The sequence below is a fragment of the Protopterus annectens genome, chromosome 5.part0 (genome assembly GCF_019279795.1).
Source record: "Protopterus annectens isolate FY-2018-M chromosome 5.part0, PAN1.0, whole genome shotgun sequence".
Classification (NCBI taxonomy): Eukaryota; Metazoa; Chordata; order Ceratodontiformes; family Protopteridae; genus Protopterus; species Protopterus annectens.
The window spans coordinates 868,672,523-868,693,790 of NC_056735.1; the positions used below are offsets into that span (position 1 = coordinate 868,672,523).

At 35.9% G+C, this 21,268-nt stretch overlaps 1 protein-coding gene across 1 annotated transcript in view; it reads left to right on the forward strand.

The window, feature by feature from the left end:
* LOC122802868 (rhodopsin kinase GRK1-like) overlaps window positions 1–21,268 on the forward strand; it is a 506,474-nt gene that overhangs the window by 325,615 nt on the left and 159,591 nt on the right. The window contains exon 5 of the mRNA XM_044072666.1: window positions 7,096–7,220. Within this exon, the coding sequence (XP_043928601.1) occupies window positions 7,096–7,220 (125 nt within the window). The remainder of the gene's footprint in view (window positions 1–7,095; window positions 7,221–21,268) is intronic.

Genomic DNA, 21,268 nt, shown 5'->3' on the forward strand with positions numbered 1-21,268 from the left:
CACATTATGGTATTCTACAGGTCAGTATGTGAAAAGAAGTCCAAGCACCTGGCATGGGGATGAAATCCAAAGCTTTCTGCTCTTACCGGCTTCAAGACTATGTGTGCTACCTTATGAGCCACTAACAATGATGTGTTTATTTCAATTGGGTTATATTTCACTTGATTTTTAATGACCAGACTTCTCAGTCAGTTGCAATGATTTAGTAACTGTGAGGTTCCCATACTTGGCACCAATCTCAAACTAAATAGTAGTGTACAATTCTCTTACCACAGCAAATACAATGTTATTGCTGAGTCACCTTCCAAAGCCTGCTTATGTATTATTACAGACTTTCCTTTCAGTACAGATTACATATCATTGCACCCTTCTATCCTAAGCCTGTGATAGGTGTTATTACTCAGTTTCTTCCTAGATTACATCTGTAACTCTTGCTTTATTTCCTTTAAACTCTACCATAGATGTAGTATAATTCCTCTGAGCCTATTATGCTATACTGCTGACTTCCTTCCAGTATTAATGGGCTTTGATTGTACAGTTTCATCCAGGGAATTTATTAATACAAAATCTTCTCTGAACACCATACTAATGTCACATGTTTTTCCAGGGAATTATACTTTGAGTAATATTTATAAACAATAATGACTTCAGCGTCATATTTATTTGTACACAACCCTCATAAATCCTGTTATGATAGATTTTATTCTTCTTAATGTACATTTTGAATTGATGTGAGTTGCATGTGATTTTTTAAAAAATGTTTTTTTTTTTCTTCTTTGCATTAATGACTTTTCTGTCAGAAAGAGGGCTGTAACTGGTTATTTTTTTTTGTGCAGGTTAGATTGAGCCTATGCTGTAGATGGTCATAGACCTGGGCTGTTTTGCTTGATGTTATGCAATTCATGTCTTTCAATTTTGACTGTGCTTAATTTGTTTGTTTGTTTGTATGCAGTTTTGTTATTACCTTGCAATGGTGGCTTATGCTGTTCTTCAAATGCTGCATTGTTTTTCCTTCTTCATCAGAGAAATATAACAAGTTCCTGCTGGAAATTATTACTTGGCCTGTAATCTTCTTTCTTATCTTGTACTTTTATGTCAACTTTGCCACATACACTGCACCATAATCTCCCCCACTTCAGTTTGTTATGAAAGTTCTATTCATAGATTCATAGATTAGTACTAGGCTTACTGCCTTTGCGGGCCATTTTAAGCCTAGCCAATTACCCCATGTGAGAATCAAACCCTGCACCTTGTGTCTGCAAGGTAAACACAAGACCTATAACAGTGTTATCATCTGTGAACTTGATTTTGTTGGATTCATGCTTGGCCAGGTAGTCGTGTGTCAACAAGGTGAACAGCAGAGGACTGCCTGGCCAAGCATGAACCCAACAAAATCATGCTTGGCCAGGCAGTCGTATGTCAACCAGGTGAACAGCAGAGGATCAGGACGCAGCCCTGAGGAACACCTGCGCTTAATGTAATACTGCTTGAAATGTTATTTCCCATACATACTTTTGGAGTTCTGTTAATGAGAAAGTCCAGTATCCAGTTACACAGGGGGATTTTGATGCCCAGCTGGATCAGCATCAATATCAGATTCTGGGGAATGACAGTGTTAAAGGCGGAACTAAAATCAATGAACAACATTCTGACATTGCAATTCTTGTTCACTAGATGTGCCAAGGATTCATGAAGTGGTATGGCTATTGCATCAGCTGTGCAGCGGTTAGACCTATCAGCAAACTGTAGTGTATCCAGTGTTGCAGGTAAGCTTAAAGAGATATGGTTCTTGATCAACCCCTCAAAACACTTTATTACTGCTAATGTAAGAGCAAATAGCTGGTAATTATTTAGGCTTGTTGGGTGGGACTTGTTGGTCTATATCAGAACATCGAAGTAGTAAAACTTAGAATATTCTGATATCCAACACTATTCAGCGAACGCTAAGAATAGCGAAGCTGCAGAACAGCTAATTCTTTCCTCGGGAAAGAATTCGGTTGGCTGTTTCTGTGGCTTCGCTATTCTTAGCGCTGTGGTGGAAAGTTACGGGTTGGGTTCAGGTAAGTGTGCGATTGTTTCTTCGTTAGGGTTAGGGGCGGGTTAAGTGAATTAGGTTTAGGGCGTGGGTTAGGCGTGTGTGCGATAGTGACAGACTTTAGGTTTAGGGGCGGTTTAAGTGAATTAGAGTTAGGGCGCGGGTTAGGTGAGTGTGCAATAGTGACTGACCTTAGGGTTAGGGTTAAGATAAGTGGGTATATAGTAGTGTATGTTTAGTTTAGTGTAGCATTAGATGTAGGAATTTAAGTGTATGTGTGTGGTTGCTGATTGTTTGATGTGCTTGTGTTGTGTGTATGTGTTTCGGAGCAGCAAATTTTTTCCATGGGAAAAAATTTGCTGTTCTGAATGTTTGATATTTTCATGTTTAGATGTTCTGGGGCTGATGAAATAGCATTTGCTATTTTCATCTTTCGATAACGTGATATAAACACGGATTTCTTGGGTAAGGGAATGACTATCATATTTTTCAAGCAACTGAGTACAATGGTTAGTTGCAGGGATGTGTTGAATATATCTGTTAGTACAGTGGATAGTTGGGTAGCACAGTCTCTTAGAACTCTTCTGATAATATTATCAGGACCAGCTGCTTTTCTTGGGTTTACTCGCCTCAGGGTCGTCACACTATCAAATGTTCTTAGACATAGCATATCCTCCCCCTGTTCAACAGGGAGCTTATTTGGCACAGTTTTGTTGTCCATATCAGATCTGCTGAAGGAGGTATTTAGTTTGTTCAGAAATTCTGTGTTGTCATCACATGGGGAGGATGCAGGCCTGTAATTGGTTATGGCTTGTATGCCTTGCCAGAGACGTCTGGTCATGTGACATATGCAAATTTACATTCATACAAAAGTAATCAGATTATATTAACATAACAAACATAATATTTCACATATACTACTATATATCATTTAACTTAAGCAATATTACATAAATTATTAAATTCCTGCCTTTTTTTAAACAAGAAAGATCTTTATTAAACCATCACTTACTACATAGACAATCATACATTTATATAAATGAAAGCAAACCACACCAACACAATCCTAGTTACAAGCATTGTACATCACAAACCATGCAGACAAACTCCCAGTTGCAAACACTGTACATCACTTATAATCTACACAATTTTACTCACTCAAACATTACATAGCTCATTTAAGTCCTAACGCCTTTTAAAACTCATTCCTCACTTGTATGTATTGTTCCCACAATTCCCATGTTTTTCCTATGTAGTTTGCCCCTACCCCTTTCTAAAGATCTCAATTAGAGTTGTTTTATCTCTGTTACTATATTCACTACTTCCAGTATAGTTGGTTTAGATTTTGATATCTATTTTCCAGTAATTGCTTTTTGGCAGCCACCATTATTAGACACTGCAAGACCTTACCATGTCTAGGCAATTCCAATTCTGTATCACAGCTCAGAATAATTATCTCCCTTGTCAGACCAATCTGCCCACCCAGCATCTCCGACAGTGCATCCCAAAGAGAATCCTTAAAGTCTGCCAACTCACCGCACTCCCAGAAAACATGTTCCCAGCTACCTCTTTCTTTCCCTTCACACCTAAACATTTGCTGTCTACCTGAGGAAAAATTCTCTGCAGTCTACTTGGGGTATAAAAACATCTATGTAAACATTTCCAGGCAAAAATCCTACATCTTCTAGATTTTGTTGCATATTTGGGAGACATACATATCATACCTCTCAACCTGGAAACATCAAAAATATGGACAAGGCCCATGAAAAATAGGTACAAATCTGTACACTAATTAACATCTGATTTGCATACATAATTACGTAACCCCACCCACTCCAATGGAATTGTGGGATACCAACTTTCAAACACAAACTGAAGAACAGACAACCAAAATATGGCACCAGAGTCCCCCTGCAGCCATTGCCCCATTTACCATAATTCGCCCCATTTACCATAACCACTAATGTATGCATACTGCTTTACTTCTACAATGATTATTTGGATTTTATTTTTACATTTTACAGCACAACAATGCAGAAACACTAATAGACATCATCTGGTAAACAAAGCAATACTGTCTCACAATGAAAATAGGTTTGACATTAAAACTTCTCTGCCCTTGAAACTCACATTCATTAAAACAGCATTGAAACCCACATTCAAAGAAAATGCATCCAGCCAGTGGTGAATAGAGATTACCTTTGGGCTGTTTTCAAATCAATGGCCCCTTGCACATAAAACAAGAAGCATACATTTGTTCTTTTTTTTGATACACCTTCCTGACTTTATTAAATTATATTCCTTGTATAACACAACACACTTGTTAGACAAAGCGCATTTTAAATTAGTTTGAACATTTTACCAGTAGGCTGTACTCAGGCAATGAAACAAAATGCATGAACCAATAATGACAAAACTACCCAGTTCAGAACATTTCCATCATAAAAGTCTATTTCCACACCCACACTATAAATAGAGTGACAGTAGTGTAAGCCATAGGCATCTTGCACAGCGTCTCGCACTTATTTTCAATTTCATTTTTTTTTGGGGGGGGGTACAAAAGGTCAAAAACCAGGGACACATTTTAAACATTGCTTGTATAATTTTGTAAACATTGCTTGTATAATTTTGTAAAGTTGCTAGAATAAAATGTTGTGTTGCCATCATGCATTTCACTGGCAAGTTTTGAACCCAGGACCCTATGCACTACAATCAGAACAACATGCCACTATGCCAAATCAGCAGCTTTCTGAAAAATAAGAATATTAAAACTTAATGGCTATCATTTAGTGAATTCATCACTTCTCAACATAGCTGTCAACCTCTCAGCACAAAAAACCTGGACAAAGCCAATAGTAGGGGTATACAAATTCAGTTCTCACTTCTCACTATAGCTGTCAACCTCTTAGCACAAAAAACCTGGAGAATGAAGCAATAATAGGAGAATATAAAGTCAGTTCTTACTTCTCACCATAGCTCTCAACTCTTAGAACAAAAAACCTGGACAAAGCTCACAAGTGGTGGTGGCTTAGGACTTATCAGGGACACTTTTTAAACATTGCTTGTATAATTTTTTAAGGTTGCTAGACTAAAATGTTGTTACCATCATGCATTTGCTGGCAAGTATTGAACATAGAACCCTATGCACTACAGTCAAAATAACATACCACTATGCTAAATCAGCAGTTTCCTGTAAAATAGGAAGTCTGAAACTTAATGGTCATCATTTAGTGAATAATTTAAGTTCTCACTTCTCACCATAGCTCTCAACCTCTTAGTACAAAAAACATGGACAGACAACAAAGCCAAAAATGGGGGGAATACAAATTGTGTTCCCACTTCTCATCATAGCTCTCAACTCTTAGCACAAAAAAATAATAATCTGGATAAAGCTCAGAAATGGTGGTGGCTAGGGACATTAGGCTCTTTTTACCCTGTATCAAAGGTACAGGGTTTGAGCCTGAATCCATCTAGCCACCAGGTGTATTCCATGGGGGCATTTACACACACACACACACACACACACACACACCCTTTGTTCCTTATCTACTTGCAAACGGCAGCATATACAAAGCCCATCCCTCTCCTGAAAACAGCACAGCATATACAAAGTCCCCCTCGCAGCTATATCCAAATTAAACCCTCTCATCATTGCAGCACAGTTACTTCTGTCCAACACCCTCTTGCAGCCAGTTTCTGTCCAAAACTGTTTAAATAAGTAAAATAAAATCCAGCCAGGATAAGCGTCTGAAATGGCAGCTTTTTCAAGCAAAGCACTTCCTGCCAGCCGGAAATGATGATGTGAGCTCCTTGAGCTCAGTTCCGACTGGCTAGTAGTGCTGATGGAGCTAATGTCATCACGCACGTGATGACTTCAGCTCCAACAGCATGAAAACTCAAAAAAACAAAAGAAAAAATCGGAAATGAAAGGGTGCCACTTGGGAATCGTGGCACTGTTCTAATATTTTAAAATATTATGGGTCTAGACTTTATTAAATCTTAACAGCTTCCTAGAAGTGACACAAATATTATTTCACATTTTCACTAATTATTGGATGTGTATTATTGCTGAGATCCCGCTCAACTATGTAAAAGTTACATGAACTGATATATCTAACTGATGGAAATGCAGTTATTTTTGTGAGGGGATTGTATTGCTTTGCACCTCTAAAACACTTTTTACCAGCACTTACCTAAATGCACTTTGCTCACTTATTTTAAGTTCAAAGTACTTTCAGGCAAATAGTCTTCAACCGATTATTAGATCCATTCCTGTGAAGTCCTCTCCCAGCATTCGACCAGACAAAACTGCACTCAAAGCATCACATATTAGTATCACTGCAGATTCATTTTAGTGTTCCACTGCATACAATTGTAAAGTTTCCACCTAATGCCATTTTATATACTAATGCTCAACTCCATCTGTACATCTGTACAGATCTGTATTAATGAACTGTCCCATATCTGTTACATACTAGATAGAAAGTCACATATCCATTCCAGCATCAATCATGCTTTCATTCCATTGCCAATATATATATATATATATATATATATATATATATATATATATATATACAGTAGCACTTTCAGTAGAAAAGCTGCAAAAATTACCTTGCTGAGTTGATAAGACATTGTAAGTGATATATAGTTTATGCAGACTTCCGAAACAGTATAACAGATTTGTTATAAAAAATGCTAGCGTGAACTGTTAACAGTAATGTACAAATGAACATGGCCTCAGCACAAGAATAAATATAAACAGACAAATGTCATATGTGAAAACTGTTTTAATGGACATTGTTTCAATAATGTAGCATAAAATATCTTGAAGTCTAAATATTAGCAACATTTTTGTAGCATGCTTCTTTATTTACAGATTGCAATATATATATATATATATATATATATATATATATATATATATATATATATATATGTGTGTGTGTGTATATGATCCAATTTTTTCAAAACTGCATATATATATATATATATATATATATATATATATATATATATATATACTGATTATTATGTTAATATGATTTATTACTTTGCAGGTTTTATGGCTCCAGAACTACTGAAAGGCCGTGAATATGATTATTCTGTGGATTACTTTTCATTGGGAGTTACTCTGTATGAAATGATTGCAGCAAGAGGAGCATTTCGAACCAGAGGAGAACAGGTACTGAGATCTGTGTGCCATTTTCCTGATATTCCATTGTTCCCTCCCCAATTCAAACACTAGACGTTATGAAAGTTACGTCAACATTGGCAGGAAACTGATCAGGATCCTGGAGATATGTATCATTATTTTATAAACATTTACTTAATACACTAATCAGTTAGGATAGGATAACATTGTTTTGTAGTTTAAGTGTTATGCAGATACAATATGTATACCATTCTTCTGAAGTAGCCTGACAATGCAGCCACAACATTTAAAAGTACTGTATATTTAATAATGTTTTTGTGTCATTACACTATCCGATTATGTAGTTCTACATTTTGACCTCTGTACAATAGTAGGACTATTAGGATATATTCTGCACATGGCAGTAGCTGTATTTGCCAAATTTTATAATGGAGAAAAATAGTGTAGTTGGAAAATGTATCTCCTTACATTACCTTTGATAAGAATCACAATTTTTTTGTTTGTGAATATTTAGGTTTTAGGCCATTGATGACCTACCCCTTTGCAAACAGACACACGAGACCTTTAATGAGTTGACTTCAGGACTTCCTGCTGTCCTGTAGTTTACTGCCTATGAGTGCATATTTTGCTCAGTGATTGCAAGAAATCACAAAACTCTTGAATATAGTTAAGTGCAAAATGCAAGGTATTTTTCATATATCTTTAAAAACCCAGTGGCTCTCTACATTGAGTTTAAAAATCATGATGCGCTATGGATTTTTCTGCTGGTACTCATTTAAACATATAACCAGACTTTTAAAATGCAAGAAAACTACTTTTACTCATGCTTTATTCATTTAAGTTTCTAATGCCATAAAGACAAATACCTCTTTGTAGTGGGAGACCCAAAAATGCTGCTGAAATGACTTGCTTTGACTTACACAGTTTGTGAGTAAAAACTAAAGAAAACTGTCTACAGCTGCAGAATTAACCTCATAAACAACTGAAAGCCTTAACCCTGTACGCAAAACTTGAAGACAAAGACACATGAGATTGACACATTAAAAATAATTTAAAATAAAACATTTTCCAAGTGTTCTATAGACTTGTGTATCTGCGCATTTTAAAAATGGGCTAAGCTTTCAGGATATAAGATCATGAAGATAACTCATTCCTTTTCATAAATTAGGTTCTCGTGGCATACTTAGTCACCAAGGGAGACACACAAATCTGTATGGTCTCACCTTTGAATAAGCAGTATAATAGTGCAAGACGATGGCATTCAGACTTCTGGCCAGTGTTTACACTTTGTGTCAAGCCATGGAACAGCTCTAGGTTTAGAAAGTTCAGCACTTTATCTGCAACAAACCCTCAGGGTATTTCGAACTGCAAAGACATGGCAGTTATCATTTATACTTTCGGTTTTATTTGTATTTATCCTTTGTTGACCAGATTAATCCAGCTAGGCAAGTGGCCTGTTTTCAAGAGAAACATAAGGTGGTATTTATGCAACTACTAGGGGAAGTTTGGCTGGGGTATTGGGGAGCTTCCCCTAGTCTTTTTGAGTGGGGATGCTGTTTGTTGCAACACTTCCATCTTCCAGTCTGGGAGCAGTGATGTCTCAGAGAAGCAGGAAGGAGAATGGCTGATGCGACCGTTGTAGTGGAATTATCATGCAGTAGTGAAGAGTGCAGCAAAAGAGACACTGGAGGTTACGTTTAGTGAAAAGGCAGCTGAGCTTTCACAAAAGGATGACGTGGAAGAAAAGGAAGAAGCATGCAAGCCTGTATTCAGAGAGAAGGTAGAAGTGCATGCATGGAGTAATGTGAAGGTGGTTGTACCTTCACAAGATTCAGAGGTTCTTTTCCAGTAGCAGTCGTTCGAGGGGAAGAGTGAGACACAGAAAAGATATATTATTGCAACCTCCATTTGGGAGAGTTGCAGGATGTTTATTTACAGGATTCAATCAACCAAAGTGAGCCAGAAAGTGAGAAGGCAATTTCATGGGGAGACATTATGGAGAGAATTCAAGAAGAAGTTGTAAGTGAAGGTGGTGAAACAGGGAGAAAGAAGAGAAAAAAACAAGACAGAATGAATGAGAAAGAAACATTTAGTAAGAATAAGCTGCAAAGAAGAAAAAGAATCAGACAGGTATGACTTTTGGCATAACATAATAGCACTGTTGGGTATCTCACCGAAAGAGGTAAGAGCATTTATTCATATTAATAAACATACTTTTTTGTGACATTATATGTGAATAAGGACAGTACCTGGAGAATATTTTGAGATAATCTGAGTTAAAGAAAAACTGTAATCCATGGAACTTGTATGGTGTGCAAGGATTTAATAGAGAGACAAAAAAAGTAAACATATGTTCAGTTTCAAACTGAAGTAGAAAAAGAAATATTGAAAGACGACTTAAAAACTGTGGGAAAGGATGTTAATGGGCATTACAAAAATTTATGATAATAAATATAGATGGAAACAAAGATGATGGGAAATACTGGGGGCAGCAAAAAAACTTTTCTTTGTAGAAAGAATGATTCTTTACTTAACAATTATGACAAAAGAAAATGTTATATTTGTGGCAAAGTGGGGCATGATGCAAAATATATGAACTAAAATGCTTTAAATGGGAAAAACATGTAATTTTGGATGGAATATATGGAAAATACAGAAGAACATAAGAAGAAAGTGGATAAAAAGCATGAGAATGAACAAGAGATAGAGCAAAAGGAAGAAATGGATAAAGATCAAGGAAAAGAACAAGAACAGCAGACAATGATAGATAATAATGAGCCAGGAGAGGTGGAGAAGTAAAAGGTAAAAAGGTATAAAAGAAGGGCTTGAGGAAATAGAAGAAGCAGGTGATGAAGAAGAAGGTAGTTGGAGAGTAGTTAAAGGAAGGAACATTCTGTTGGGAAAATGGCAAAAGATAGGAAGTGGCAATTTAAGGGTTTAGGTATGAAAGAAAATAAGAAAAGGGTGAAAAAAAGGGAAAATAAGTAAATATCAATAAAAGAAGAGCTTAGTGATAAATGTGAACAGTATAAAGAATATAAAAAGAAGATTAAGTATATTAGAATGGTGCATAACACTTGATATGGATATTATTATACTTGAAGATACAAGGATTTCAACAGAAGAGGAGAGTTTATAAGTAAAAAAGTTATGGGGAGGTGAGATATTTTGGAATATAGGGAAAGAAACATGCTCAAGTATAGGAATATTAAGTAAAAGTTCAATAGGAATCTTCCATTTTCCTAGGTAATATTGAGTAGGGTAACAGTCTTAGATGTGAGATGGAAAAAGCAGGTTTATAGAATTATATCAGTTTGTGCATATATGACAAAAAAAGAAAAATAGGGGATATTTAAAAAAAATCCAAGACTATGTAAGTGTGAACATAGATCTATTATTAGTGGGGGGTTTTAACTGTGATATAAGAAAATGGAAAAAAGGGTGCTGATGTTAATGTCTGAAATAATTAAAAGTGGAAAGTTATAAACATGGGACAATAAACAGTGGACTTACAGAAGGGATAATTTAAGAGCAGAGAGATTATTTTATTATTTCAGAAAGTTTGAAAATGATACAAGAAGATATAAAAGTTACAGGATTTTCATATCATCTGGCAATTTGGACAGAGATTCAAGAAATAAAGAGTATTAAAAGATTAAATGAAAAAGATTTAGATTAGGAAGGTATAGAAAGGGTTAGGTATTTATGGAATAATCATGTAGGTATGAGGGAGTTTTACAAGAAAAGGACATTTTGGTGGATACGTTTTAAAGAAAAATATATGAAATGTTTCTTGAAAAATGTAAAAAGGAGACAGTAAAATAAGTAAAAGAAAAATGTAAAGAAGTATGCAATGATGCTTTTAGAGATTTAGTAAGAAATAAATAACTTTTGAGAGAGAAAAATAAATATATGAGATGAATCAAGAGAAGATTAAAAGGGTGTTTAAAAAAGGTGTTTTGATTGAATAGAATAGTAAAGGAAAACAAAAGAATAAAAATAGAAGGAATGAGAGAGGTGAAAGTGTTAAAAGTCAACAAGAAATAATAAATGTAATAAAAGAATATCTAAAAAAGGCATTTCAAGAAAATAAGATAGAAAAGAAAAAGGGAAAGTTAAAAAAAAATAAACAGGATAATAACGATTTGTAAAAAGGAATAACATTGGAAGTAGTGAATAATGTGTTAAAAATAGTAAACATGGAATCAGCAACAGGATTGTCATCATGGACATTTTTCTAAATGAACATTAGTGATATCCCGGCTGTGTGCAACAGACCTGTGTGAGCTGTTAATGCTGCATCATGTCTTTTACATTTGTTAGATGTCCTCAAACAGGTCATCAAGGGCATGTATGATGACAACACTATCATCTTTTTGAACCTGAGAAGCCCAAGGTACATGACACAAATCAGCCCAAAAAATAAACTGAGGAAATACAGATTAGAACACAAATGGAAGACACAAGGAACCAAACTGCTGCAGATAAAATCCAGAAGAACTTTAATCAAGAAACATTTTGAAATAAAAACTTGTTTAAAACTATGAGAGATAAGCGCTTCCGTTCACAAAAATACATGAACTTCATCAAATAAACATTGCTGGAAGTACACATACAATCTATAGCTTTTGTGTTCAATCACATAACCGCCAAGCCCCCAGGAAATGAAACATCATCTTAAAGGAGCCATCACAATGAAATTCACAGTGTGTAGCACTGAATCAATTCAATTGACAAAATTTGCAAACAAGGAAAATTATATAATATATATATATATATATATATATATATATATATATATATATACAATAGTACAAAATGCATTCCTTATCAAATCAGAAAAATGAAGACAAAAGTATGTAAACATATGTAATAAAATATAAATCTTGTATTTAGGGCTCATCTTTCCAGTGCCTTTAACTTAAGCAAACATGCTATCGAAACATGTTCATTGAATCCAGGCCAGTTATTGGCATTAAAACACAGCTGCCAATATAATTCACATTTTTCCAGTAATAAGGTCCATGGACTTTCATTACTGTTGGAAGGCATTTCTTATAAAATACATAATTTGAATGTGTGGTGTGGGTAACATTTCATGTGTTTGTAGAGGGCATTAGTCTCTTTTCTCATTCTGATTTCATATAAATGTTCATATATTCTGTCCCTCAATCTCCTCTCCATTTTTTCTATGTAAAAACAGGGGCAGAACATACACAGTGCACAATATACCACCTTTGTTGTACAACAATTGAATCTGTTTCTTATAACAACCACCTTGTTCTTCAAAGCAATTTCATGGCACACCAGAATACTGGGGCAGTAGGGGCAACAACCACACTTTTTCATCCCCATAAATTCAGAGTGTTGCTTATGTTGGTGTTTGGGCCAACTCTGTTCTAATATTGTTTTCAAATTCCTGCCCCTTTTGAACACCACTCGCAGAACCAGCACTGCCTAATCCCAAATGGTATTATTTTGCAGAAGACACCAGTTCTTTTCCAGAACTGATTTTACAGAGAGACCTTCAGTAGAATAGGTTGTAATAAAATAATTCCTGAAGGTGTCTGTGTTTGTGTCCATGGTCTCAGCCATGGGTGGCATTGATGTAGTATCCCGACCATCCAGGACTTCCTGACTTCCATTGTTGACCACACAAGGGCCTCCCAGAATTGGCACAAAATAATGTGACTCACGTTTATTGATCACCTCTAGCATTAAGTTGTCTACAAATTTTGTAGGATAGCCATGTTTTAAAAACATGCTTTTCAGAAATATGCACTCATTCCAAAAGGCATTATCTCCTGAGGTCATTCGGGCTGCCCTTATAAACTGGTCATTGACCACTGCCCTTTTTGAGTTATAGGGTGCAAACTGTCAAAATGGAGAAAACTGTTTGACTATGTGGGTTTCCTATAAATTTTGGAGGTGAATCTTCTGTTTCTGTTGTTCTTGGTCAACCATTTATCCAGGTAAGCTATGTTCACATCATTACTTTCATAGGTGAATACAAGAAACTCTGTTGTTTGATTAATTTATGTCAAAAATGGTGGATGTCATGTGCATGTGGATCAGGAACTGATACTCCATTCAGAACAATCAATTGAACAAAAGGAATCTTCCCAGGCAGAACTCAAATACAGCCCAACAAAATTGGAGAGGAAGATTCAGGAGACAGAATGGGCCTCAGAATCACAAGAAGTGGAATTAAGTCCAGTCCCTGATGTTGCTACATTTATGCTACCCCCATGCACCACTATGACAAATTCTACTGATGATTTCATTGTCAACAATTTTTCATCTGTTAACATCGATGTTTGTCATGGGGGCTTATTTGCTTGAAGTCTAACTTTTGTACCTAAAAGGCACATAGATGTTGCAAACACACTCATGGATCATAAGGAATATTCCAGGAAATTAAATTTCATGGTGCTGTTTCAAAATGTAGGGGCAGCCATGCAACCATTAAGGATTTCCAGCACTTATAATCCCCTGATTCACTCTGTGATTAACTGTTTCAAAAAATCTGTGAGTTAGATAGTCATAACTTGGCACATTTAGATGGCAAGGTAAGAAAACATACTTTCAAATACAATTTTTCTAGAGAAGAAACAGTGAGATTAAATGATTTATGAAGCAACAAAGAAATCAGGACCATGCAACCTGATAAAGGGGGTGGATTGGTTGTGATGAATGAGTGTGACTATAATAGGAAAATGAGTCCCATTTTTGCATCTGACATCTATAAGGAGGTGTCTGTGAATGAGTGCAGTTTTAAGGCAAATCTAAATGACTGATTTGTTGACCAACAAATTTTGATTTAGGATTATAACTGTCTAAATGTGATGCATCCTAAGATCCCCCACATGTTTGGTTTGCCTAAGATACACAAAAATAAAGAACTACCACCTATGCAACGTATTTTTGATGGCCGTGGTTCTATCATCCACCCCTTGGCCAAATTTTTGGACAGTAGACTAAAACGTTTGGTTACCCAAGAGCCACATGTTTTCTGTGATTCACAAGAATTTTTACAAGACATGAATAACTTTCCCTTCAAAGACACTTACACCTTTATCACTGTGAATGTCAAGGACTTGCATTCAGTCATTTCCCACGACTAAGGAATGGAATGGTTTTCTGAATTTTTGATGGAGAATAATATTCCACAAGACCAAATTAATGTTTATTTCATTTTATTGGAGATTGTACTGAAAAATAATTTTGTTAAACTTGGAGGTGATTTGTTCTTACAACAAGAAGGAGTAGCCATGGGTGCAGCGTGTGGAGGTCATTTTGCCAACATTATTATGATACAATCACAATGGGAGAAAAAGTTCATATTTAACTCCTCTTTTTTGCATCATGTAGATTCTACACATGCTTTTTGGATGATATTTTCATGTGGAATGGTGAAGCACATGACATCCCTTATTTTTTGGCATATATTAATCAAACAACAGAGTTTCTTGCATTCACCTATGAGAGTAATGATGTACCTGGATATATGGTTGGCCAAGGACAACAGAAACAGAAGATTCACCTCCAAAATGTATAGGAAACCCACGTATTCAAACAGTTTTCTCCATTTTGACAGTTTGCACCCTATAACACAGAAAAGGGCAGTGGTCAATGGCCAGTTTGTGAGGGCAGCCCGAATGACCATGGAAAATACTGCCTTTTAGGATGAGTGCACATTGCTGAAAAAACATGTTTTTAAAACATGGATACTCTACAAAATTTGTAGACAACGTGATGCTAGAGGTGATCAATAAACATGAGTCTCATCATTTTGTGCCAGTTCTGGCAGGCCCTTGTGTGACCAACAATGGAAGTCAGGAAGTTCTAGATGGTGGGGATACTACATCAATGCCACCCATGCCTGAGACCACAGACACAAACACAGAGACCTTCAGGAATTCTTTTATTGCAACCTATTCGACTGAAGGTCTCTCTGTAAAATCAATTCTGGAAAATAATTGGTGTCTTCTCCTATAAAGGAATACCATTTATAATTATGTTGGGCTGGGTCCACAAGTGGTGTTCAAAAAGAGCAGGAATTTGAAAACAATATTAGAACAGAGTTGGCCCAAACACCAACATAAGCAAAATTCCGAATTTATAGGGATGAAAAAGTGTGGTTGTTGCCCCTGTTGCCCCAATATTCTGGTGTGCCATGAAATTTCTTTGAACAACCAGGTGGTCGTTATAAGAAACAAATTCAATTGTTGTACAACAAAGGTGGTATATTGTGCACTGTGTATGTTCTGACCTTTTTTTTACATAGGAAAAAAGGAGAGGAGACTGAGGGACAGAATATATGAACATTTATATGAAATCAGAATGAGAAAAGAGACTAATGCCCTCTACAAATACATAAAATGTTACCCACACCACACATTCAAATTTTGTAACAAATGCCTTCCAACAGTAATGAAAGTCCATGGACCTTATTACTGGAAAAATGTGAATTATATTGGCAGCTGCATATGAATGCCAATAATTGGCCTGGACTCAATGAGCATGTTTCAATAGCATGTTTGCTTAAGTTAAAAGCACTGGAATGATGAGCTCTAAATACAGTGTTTATATTTTACATATTTTTATTTATTTAAACATTTGTTAAATGGTAAAGTCCAACTTGGAGCAAAGCCAATTTTCAGCAGAGGCCCAGGGAGAAATGCTCCAGACACATGTCTTTATAATGTGGGAGGAAACCAGAGCAAACCCATACGAATGCAGGGAGGACATGCAGACTCCATAGAGAAGATACCCAAGCTGAGAATTGAACTGGAAAACCTCTTGCTGTGAGGTGACAACGATACCGCTACACCACTTCACTGTCCATATGTTTACATGCTTTTGTTTTCATTTTTCTGATTCTATAGGGAATGCATTTTGTTCTGTTTTTTTATAGATATATATATGTATTTTTTATATATATATATTTTCATTGTTTGCAAATGTTGTCAAATGAAATGACGCAGTGCTACGCACTGTGAATTTCTTTGTGGTGGCTCATTTAAGATGATGTTTCATTTCCTGGGGGCACGGCAGTCATATAATTGAACACAAATGCTACAAATTGTGTATGTAATTCCAGCAATGTTTATCTGATGAAGTTCATGTATTTTTGTGAATGAAAGCACTTATCTCTCATAGTTTTAAACAAGTTTTTATTTCAAAAAGTTTCTAGCTTAAAGTTCTTCTGGATTTTATCTGCAGCAGTTTGTTTCCTTGGGCCTTCCATTTGTGTTTTCATTTGACACAAATCCTCACTGAGATAATCACTTAACACTGTCAGAAGTGGTTATTTATACCTATATCACCAAGTGGGTAGACCACTGTATCACATATGTGGCATCTAAATCTGTTGATGTATGAGGTGTCCTACTGCTAGGCACTTTCCTGTCTATTATTTAATTGACAGACATCACAGATGACATACCTTCCTGTATCTAAACAGCTGTATGAAAGACTACAAATTGTGGGCAATCATTGACTCTAACTGTGATATTAGTATAATACAGACAGTATCAACACACAACAAAGATTACTGCCATAGCCATGGCAACAGCTGCAATGACATGAAAACATGGGGAGATTTGTTACGTCTGGAAAACAGACACACAAAGTATAATGTAGCATTACATCCTATAATCAGACCAATAGGTATTTGACCTGTGTCCTGAGGTAGATGGTAAGTGGAACGTCCACCAGTATGTGGTAACACTGCTGACTACTCCATTGAATGTAATACAAGTACTGAGTATGTGAAGGAAATCCACATCAGAGGCCATAATACTCCCATAGTTCCCAGCCTTCATCACACCAGTAACTGAGTACAATACACCCTTCTTCATGTGTCTTCTACACATCTTCCTGTGATGTGTAACTGAAGTGTAGCACCTTTGCCTCAGTGACCTGACACACATCTTATTAGTCTTATTCAGGTATTCCTTTTTTTTGGCATAAACATTACTGTCTGATGGTGCGGAACCCCCACCCATCAAGGTGTTATACTAGATGCATGTGTTCTCCCTGTTCGATGATGCACACAGTACATTCATAGCTGTTTGACAACATTAATGACATGGGTAAAATTCATCACAGTGTGGACTGTGCCATATATATATATATATATATATATATATATATATATATATATACACACCATGCACAGCAGTCACCTAGCCTGCATTGATCCTAATGCTGCATACAGGTATAGCAGTCTCCCTCCTAACACCTCCGGCAAATGTTGCAGTGCCAGAACAGTGTGTGTGTGATTACCCTCATAGAGAGTGAGTGTATCATAATAGTTGTTTAAGTGTGCGTGTGCAGACTCATCTCTTATCACTGTAAATCACATATGTTATGTTAGAGACATGGGATCACTGGTGGTATTATTCTAATATTGTCTATGATTATGCTTGCTTCTTTTAATGTTGTCCATGAGCCTTTACCTGTATCCAGCTTGCTGGAGTCTTCTGCTGAGCTTACAGGAAAATTCATTTGCACAGCTACATAATATGCACCCACCCTAATTTTCTGTAGCACCCCTGATACATGTCCTCCACATTTTTCATGTAAGGATGTTTATGTCATACAGACATATTCCCATTGTTATGTCACCTTGTGTGACAGTCACATAATATGCATTTTCACTGTGCAGTCCCTAATGTACCATATTGATATGTGATTGGTGTTGCTCTTACAACTGCCTTCCATTGACATGTTCTTGTCTGTGGTACATTAGTTTTTTCACCTGTCCTCTTTTCCTGTATTCATTGCTACAATTCATCTGTGTGTCCCTATTCAATACACATACTTCTGAGTGTTTATTTTACATGTCAGCCAATGTACCCTTACAGATCATTTACACAACTTCAGTACAGTATGCCAGGAATGGAATTTCACAATATTCTCACTGTATACAATGTCCTGTACTGTGCTTGGACCATATAGTTTACTATCATACCTCTCAACTGTCCAGATTTTCACAGAGTTACAAGATTTTTTTTCTTATATATCTTTTGGTGTGTTCCTTATCAAATTTGTGGTTTTCTGTCTTATCACTAGGATGATCTCAGGACTGATGTGATTCAATAATTACATACATTTGAGTTTCAGACTTCAAATCCTTCATAAAATTTATCTTAACACAAACCAGCACATTTCTAAAGACCAAATATGTCAAATTTGTCTCAATTTATGGGTCATCACCCCCACATTATGTTGTCCTTTGCCCAGATGTCTAGTACTAAGAGAATGAGAGCTATGAAAACTATTATATGTTAAGCCCTGGTGACCACTGTAGCATTACACACAACACCACGGAACTTCAGTACTGTGACTTAAACAGGATTGCTATGCATGTTCATTTACAGTTTCCTGGCCGGCAACATTGTTGCCAGCCACAAAATCTTGTGGCCTGAATATGCAATGAGTGCTTCTGACAACCAAATATCACTGTGCACACACTTAAACTCCTTGTAGGCGTGACGTCTACACAAAGTTTATTGAATCCCTGTAATGGTGTTTTATAAAGGACCTCTACTTTTTTTGATAGGTGCTATGGGATCTTTCACATCCACCTGAACTACCACCAAGTTAAGCAGATGGAACCTCGGTTTAATGTTGCATTTTAAGGACGTGATCAAACGTTTGCTACACTTTTAGTGCTTGAATCGTATTACAGAAACAAAGTAATAAAAAGAAACATTCATGCTACATTTAATGCATTAATTTGGCACATGTTGAAACATTTCCTCTAGTTTATATGTTCAGATGCATCACAGAATTTGGACATAAACCAACATAAAAAAACAAGGATATTGAGTATATGATAATAGTTCTGTTATAAGAGTTCAATGACAAATGATATTCTTATTACAGTTTTTAATGATTTAGTGCAAATGTCTAAAATATTAAAGAAATTACCTTATAGCTCATTAAATGAAAAAAGAATATACTGCCTATAATCTTTACTTGAAGGTATTTGCCATTATTCAAGTCAGCTATTATATGAGTCGGTAATATTCATGTAAAGGTAAGCAAATCAACAACCCATTTGTTTACATTCCCAACTCAAGAAGTATATAATTATATGTATTCATGAATCTTAATGTGTAGCCACTTTCTTTTTGATGACTGTAGTCTGCTGCTTGTTAGAGCATACTACTAGTCTGACGCCTGTTACAACATATTACTAGTTACTGCCTGTCAGAGCATAATACTAGTCTGCTGCCTGTTACAACATATTACTAGTCTGCTGCCTGTTAGAGCATACTACTAGTCTGCTGCCTGTTACTACATATTACTAGTCTGCTGCCTGTTAGAGCATACTACTGTCACATACGCCTAGTCTCACAACACACAGTGCTACATTACCCAATAAAGTAGCCCTTGGAATGAGCTCTCTAAGGTATGTTGTCACTACCAAGCATTACCTCATAACATAACACAAACTTATAATAGCCATATAGTATTTTAGTTCATAGAACAGTACTAAGCTAATTGCCCTTGTGAGCTATTCTAAGTTTAGCAAATTACCCCATTTGTGTATCAAACCTGGCACCTTGTGCCTGTAAGGCAAACACCTTAACCATTATGCTAACTTCCCATTGATTATACAAAGTTTGACAAAAAAAAGTTACTATAACAGCACCACAGATCATACATTACTTTCCAGTCACAGACATACTGAACATCTACACTCTTAGAAACATGATGTCAGCACTAGTCTGCTGCCTGCTAGGGAGTAATAGTAGGTGTCTCTGCAGTGACTAGTTATAAAAAATAGAAATAGTACTTTCAAATTCAAAATAATGGTAAAGCCTAATGAATCTGGGCAGTCAACACAGAGAGGGTTAAAGCAGTCAAAGTGTTAAAGGTACTGGCATTTTAATTATTTTATTTTATTTATTTATTTTTTTATTTTACATTTGTTGACCGGGCTAGTCTAATTAATTAGTCTAATTAATTACTTCTTAAATAGCCTCTTTTTATTTGCCCACATAAATGCGTAATGTTTTTGTTGAATACATACTTTGTTTGATAATAATTCTTAAAATGCTACTTCCTTTATATGTCCACATTATTTTTGTGTAGTCTGGTTATAAGAGTATAATTTAAGTCCTTGGTATGTTTACCATTTAACCCTTAGCACTGATAACCACTGCTCAGTATTTATGGGCCTGCCTACCACTGTCACTAAGCTGTTCATGCTCATCACTCATATCACATTATATTATCTGAGGATAATACACTGAAAGTAAAGTGTCTAAAATGCCTCTGATATTCCAGAAAGAGATGGAAGCATAGTGAATTAATATGTCTGACACAACTGCACATTACATAAATCTTTGTCGGCTATTTTTGACAATTCCACATCCTATCACTGTGCTTATTCACTCTCCTTATCATATCCTCAAATGCAGAATAACATGACTCATTTCTACATGACATTACATGTATGGTCCTTAATCAGTGCAAATGAAATTCTGGCACCTGTGCCTTTCTTGTGTGGGCTTGATTGCAGAATAATATCTAGTATACTGTGGTGGAAGGTCAGTGACAGTGAATCGTGGGGAGGAACATAATGTGAACATATTATGGCATGTTAAAATATTACTTTTTTGATTGCAGTAATATAGTGTATTATATGTGCAATGAGTTTGTTGTATATTTCCACATTATGTTGTTGGTATTCATACAAAGACCTTATAGCTTCCCAAAGAGGTAAGTGTAACACTAACACCATGCCTCTGTGCCAGTGGGTCAGAATACACTTAGCATTCTGAATGTGTCCATGATATACAGGACATGGAATCCAGCTGTTCATTTACTGCTTATAATATAAAACTATCACCTATTGTATCTTGTGCATTTCTAGTCTGGACCACATAGTACTTACTGTAGTTATTGACATTACAAAAATTTCAGCCTTTGCATATCCTAAGGAATTTCATACAATATACAAAATAAAAGTACTTTTTAAGTTGTCAATTGACTATATATACGTTGATGATTATGTGAAAACATTATCTCCAGCTTCGATAGGGAAACATTCTACCTGC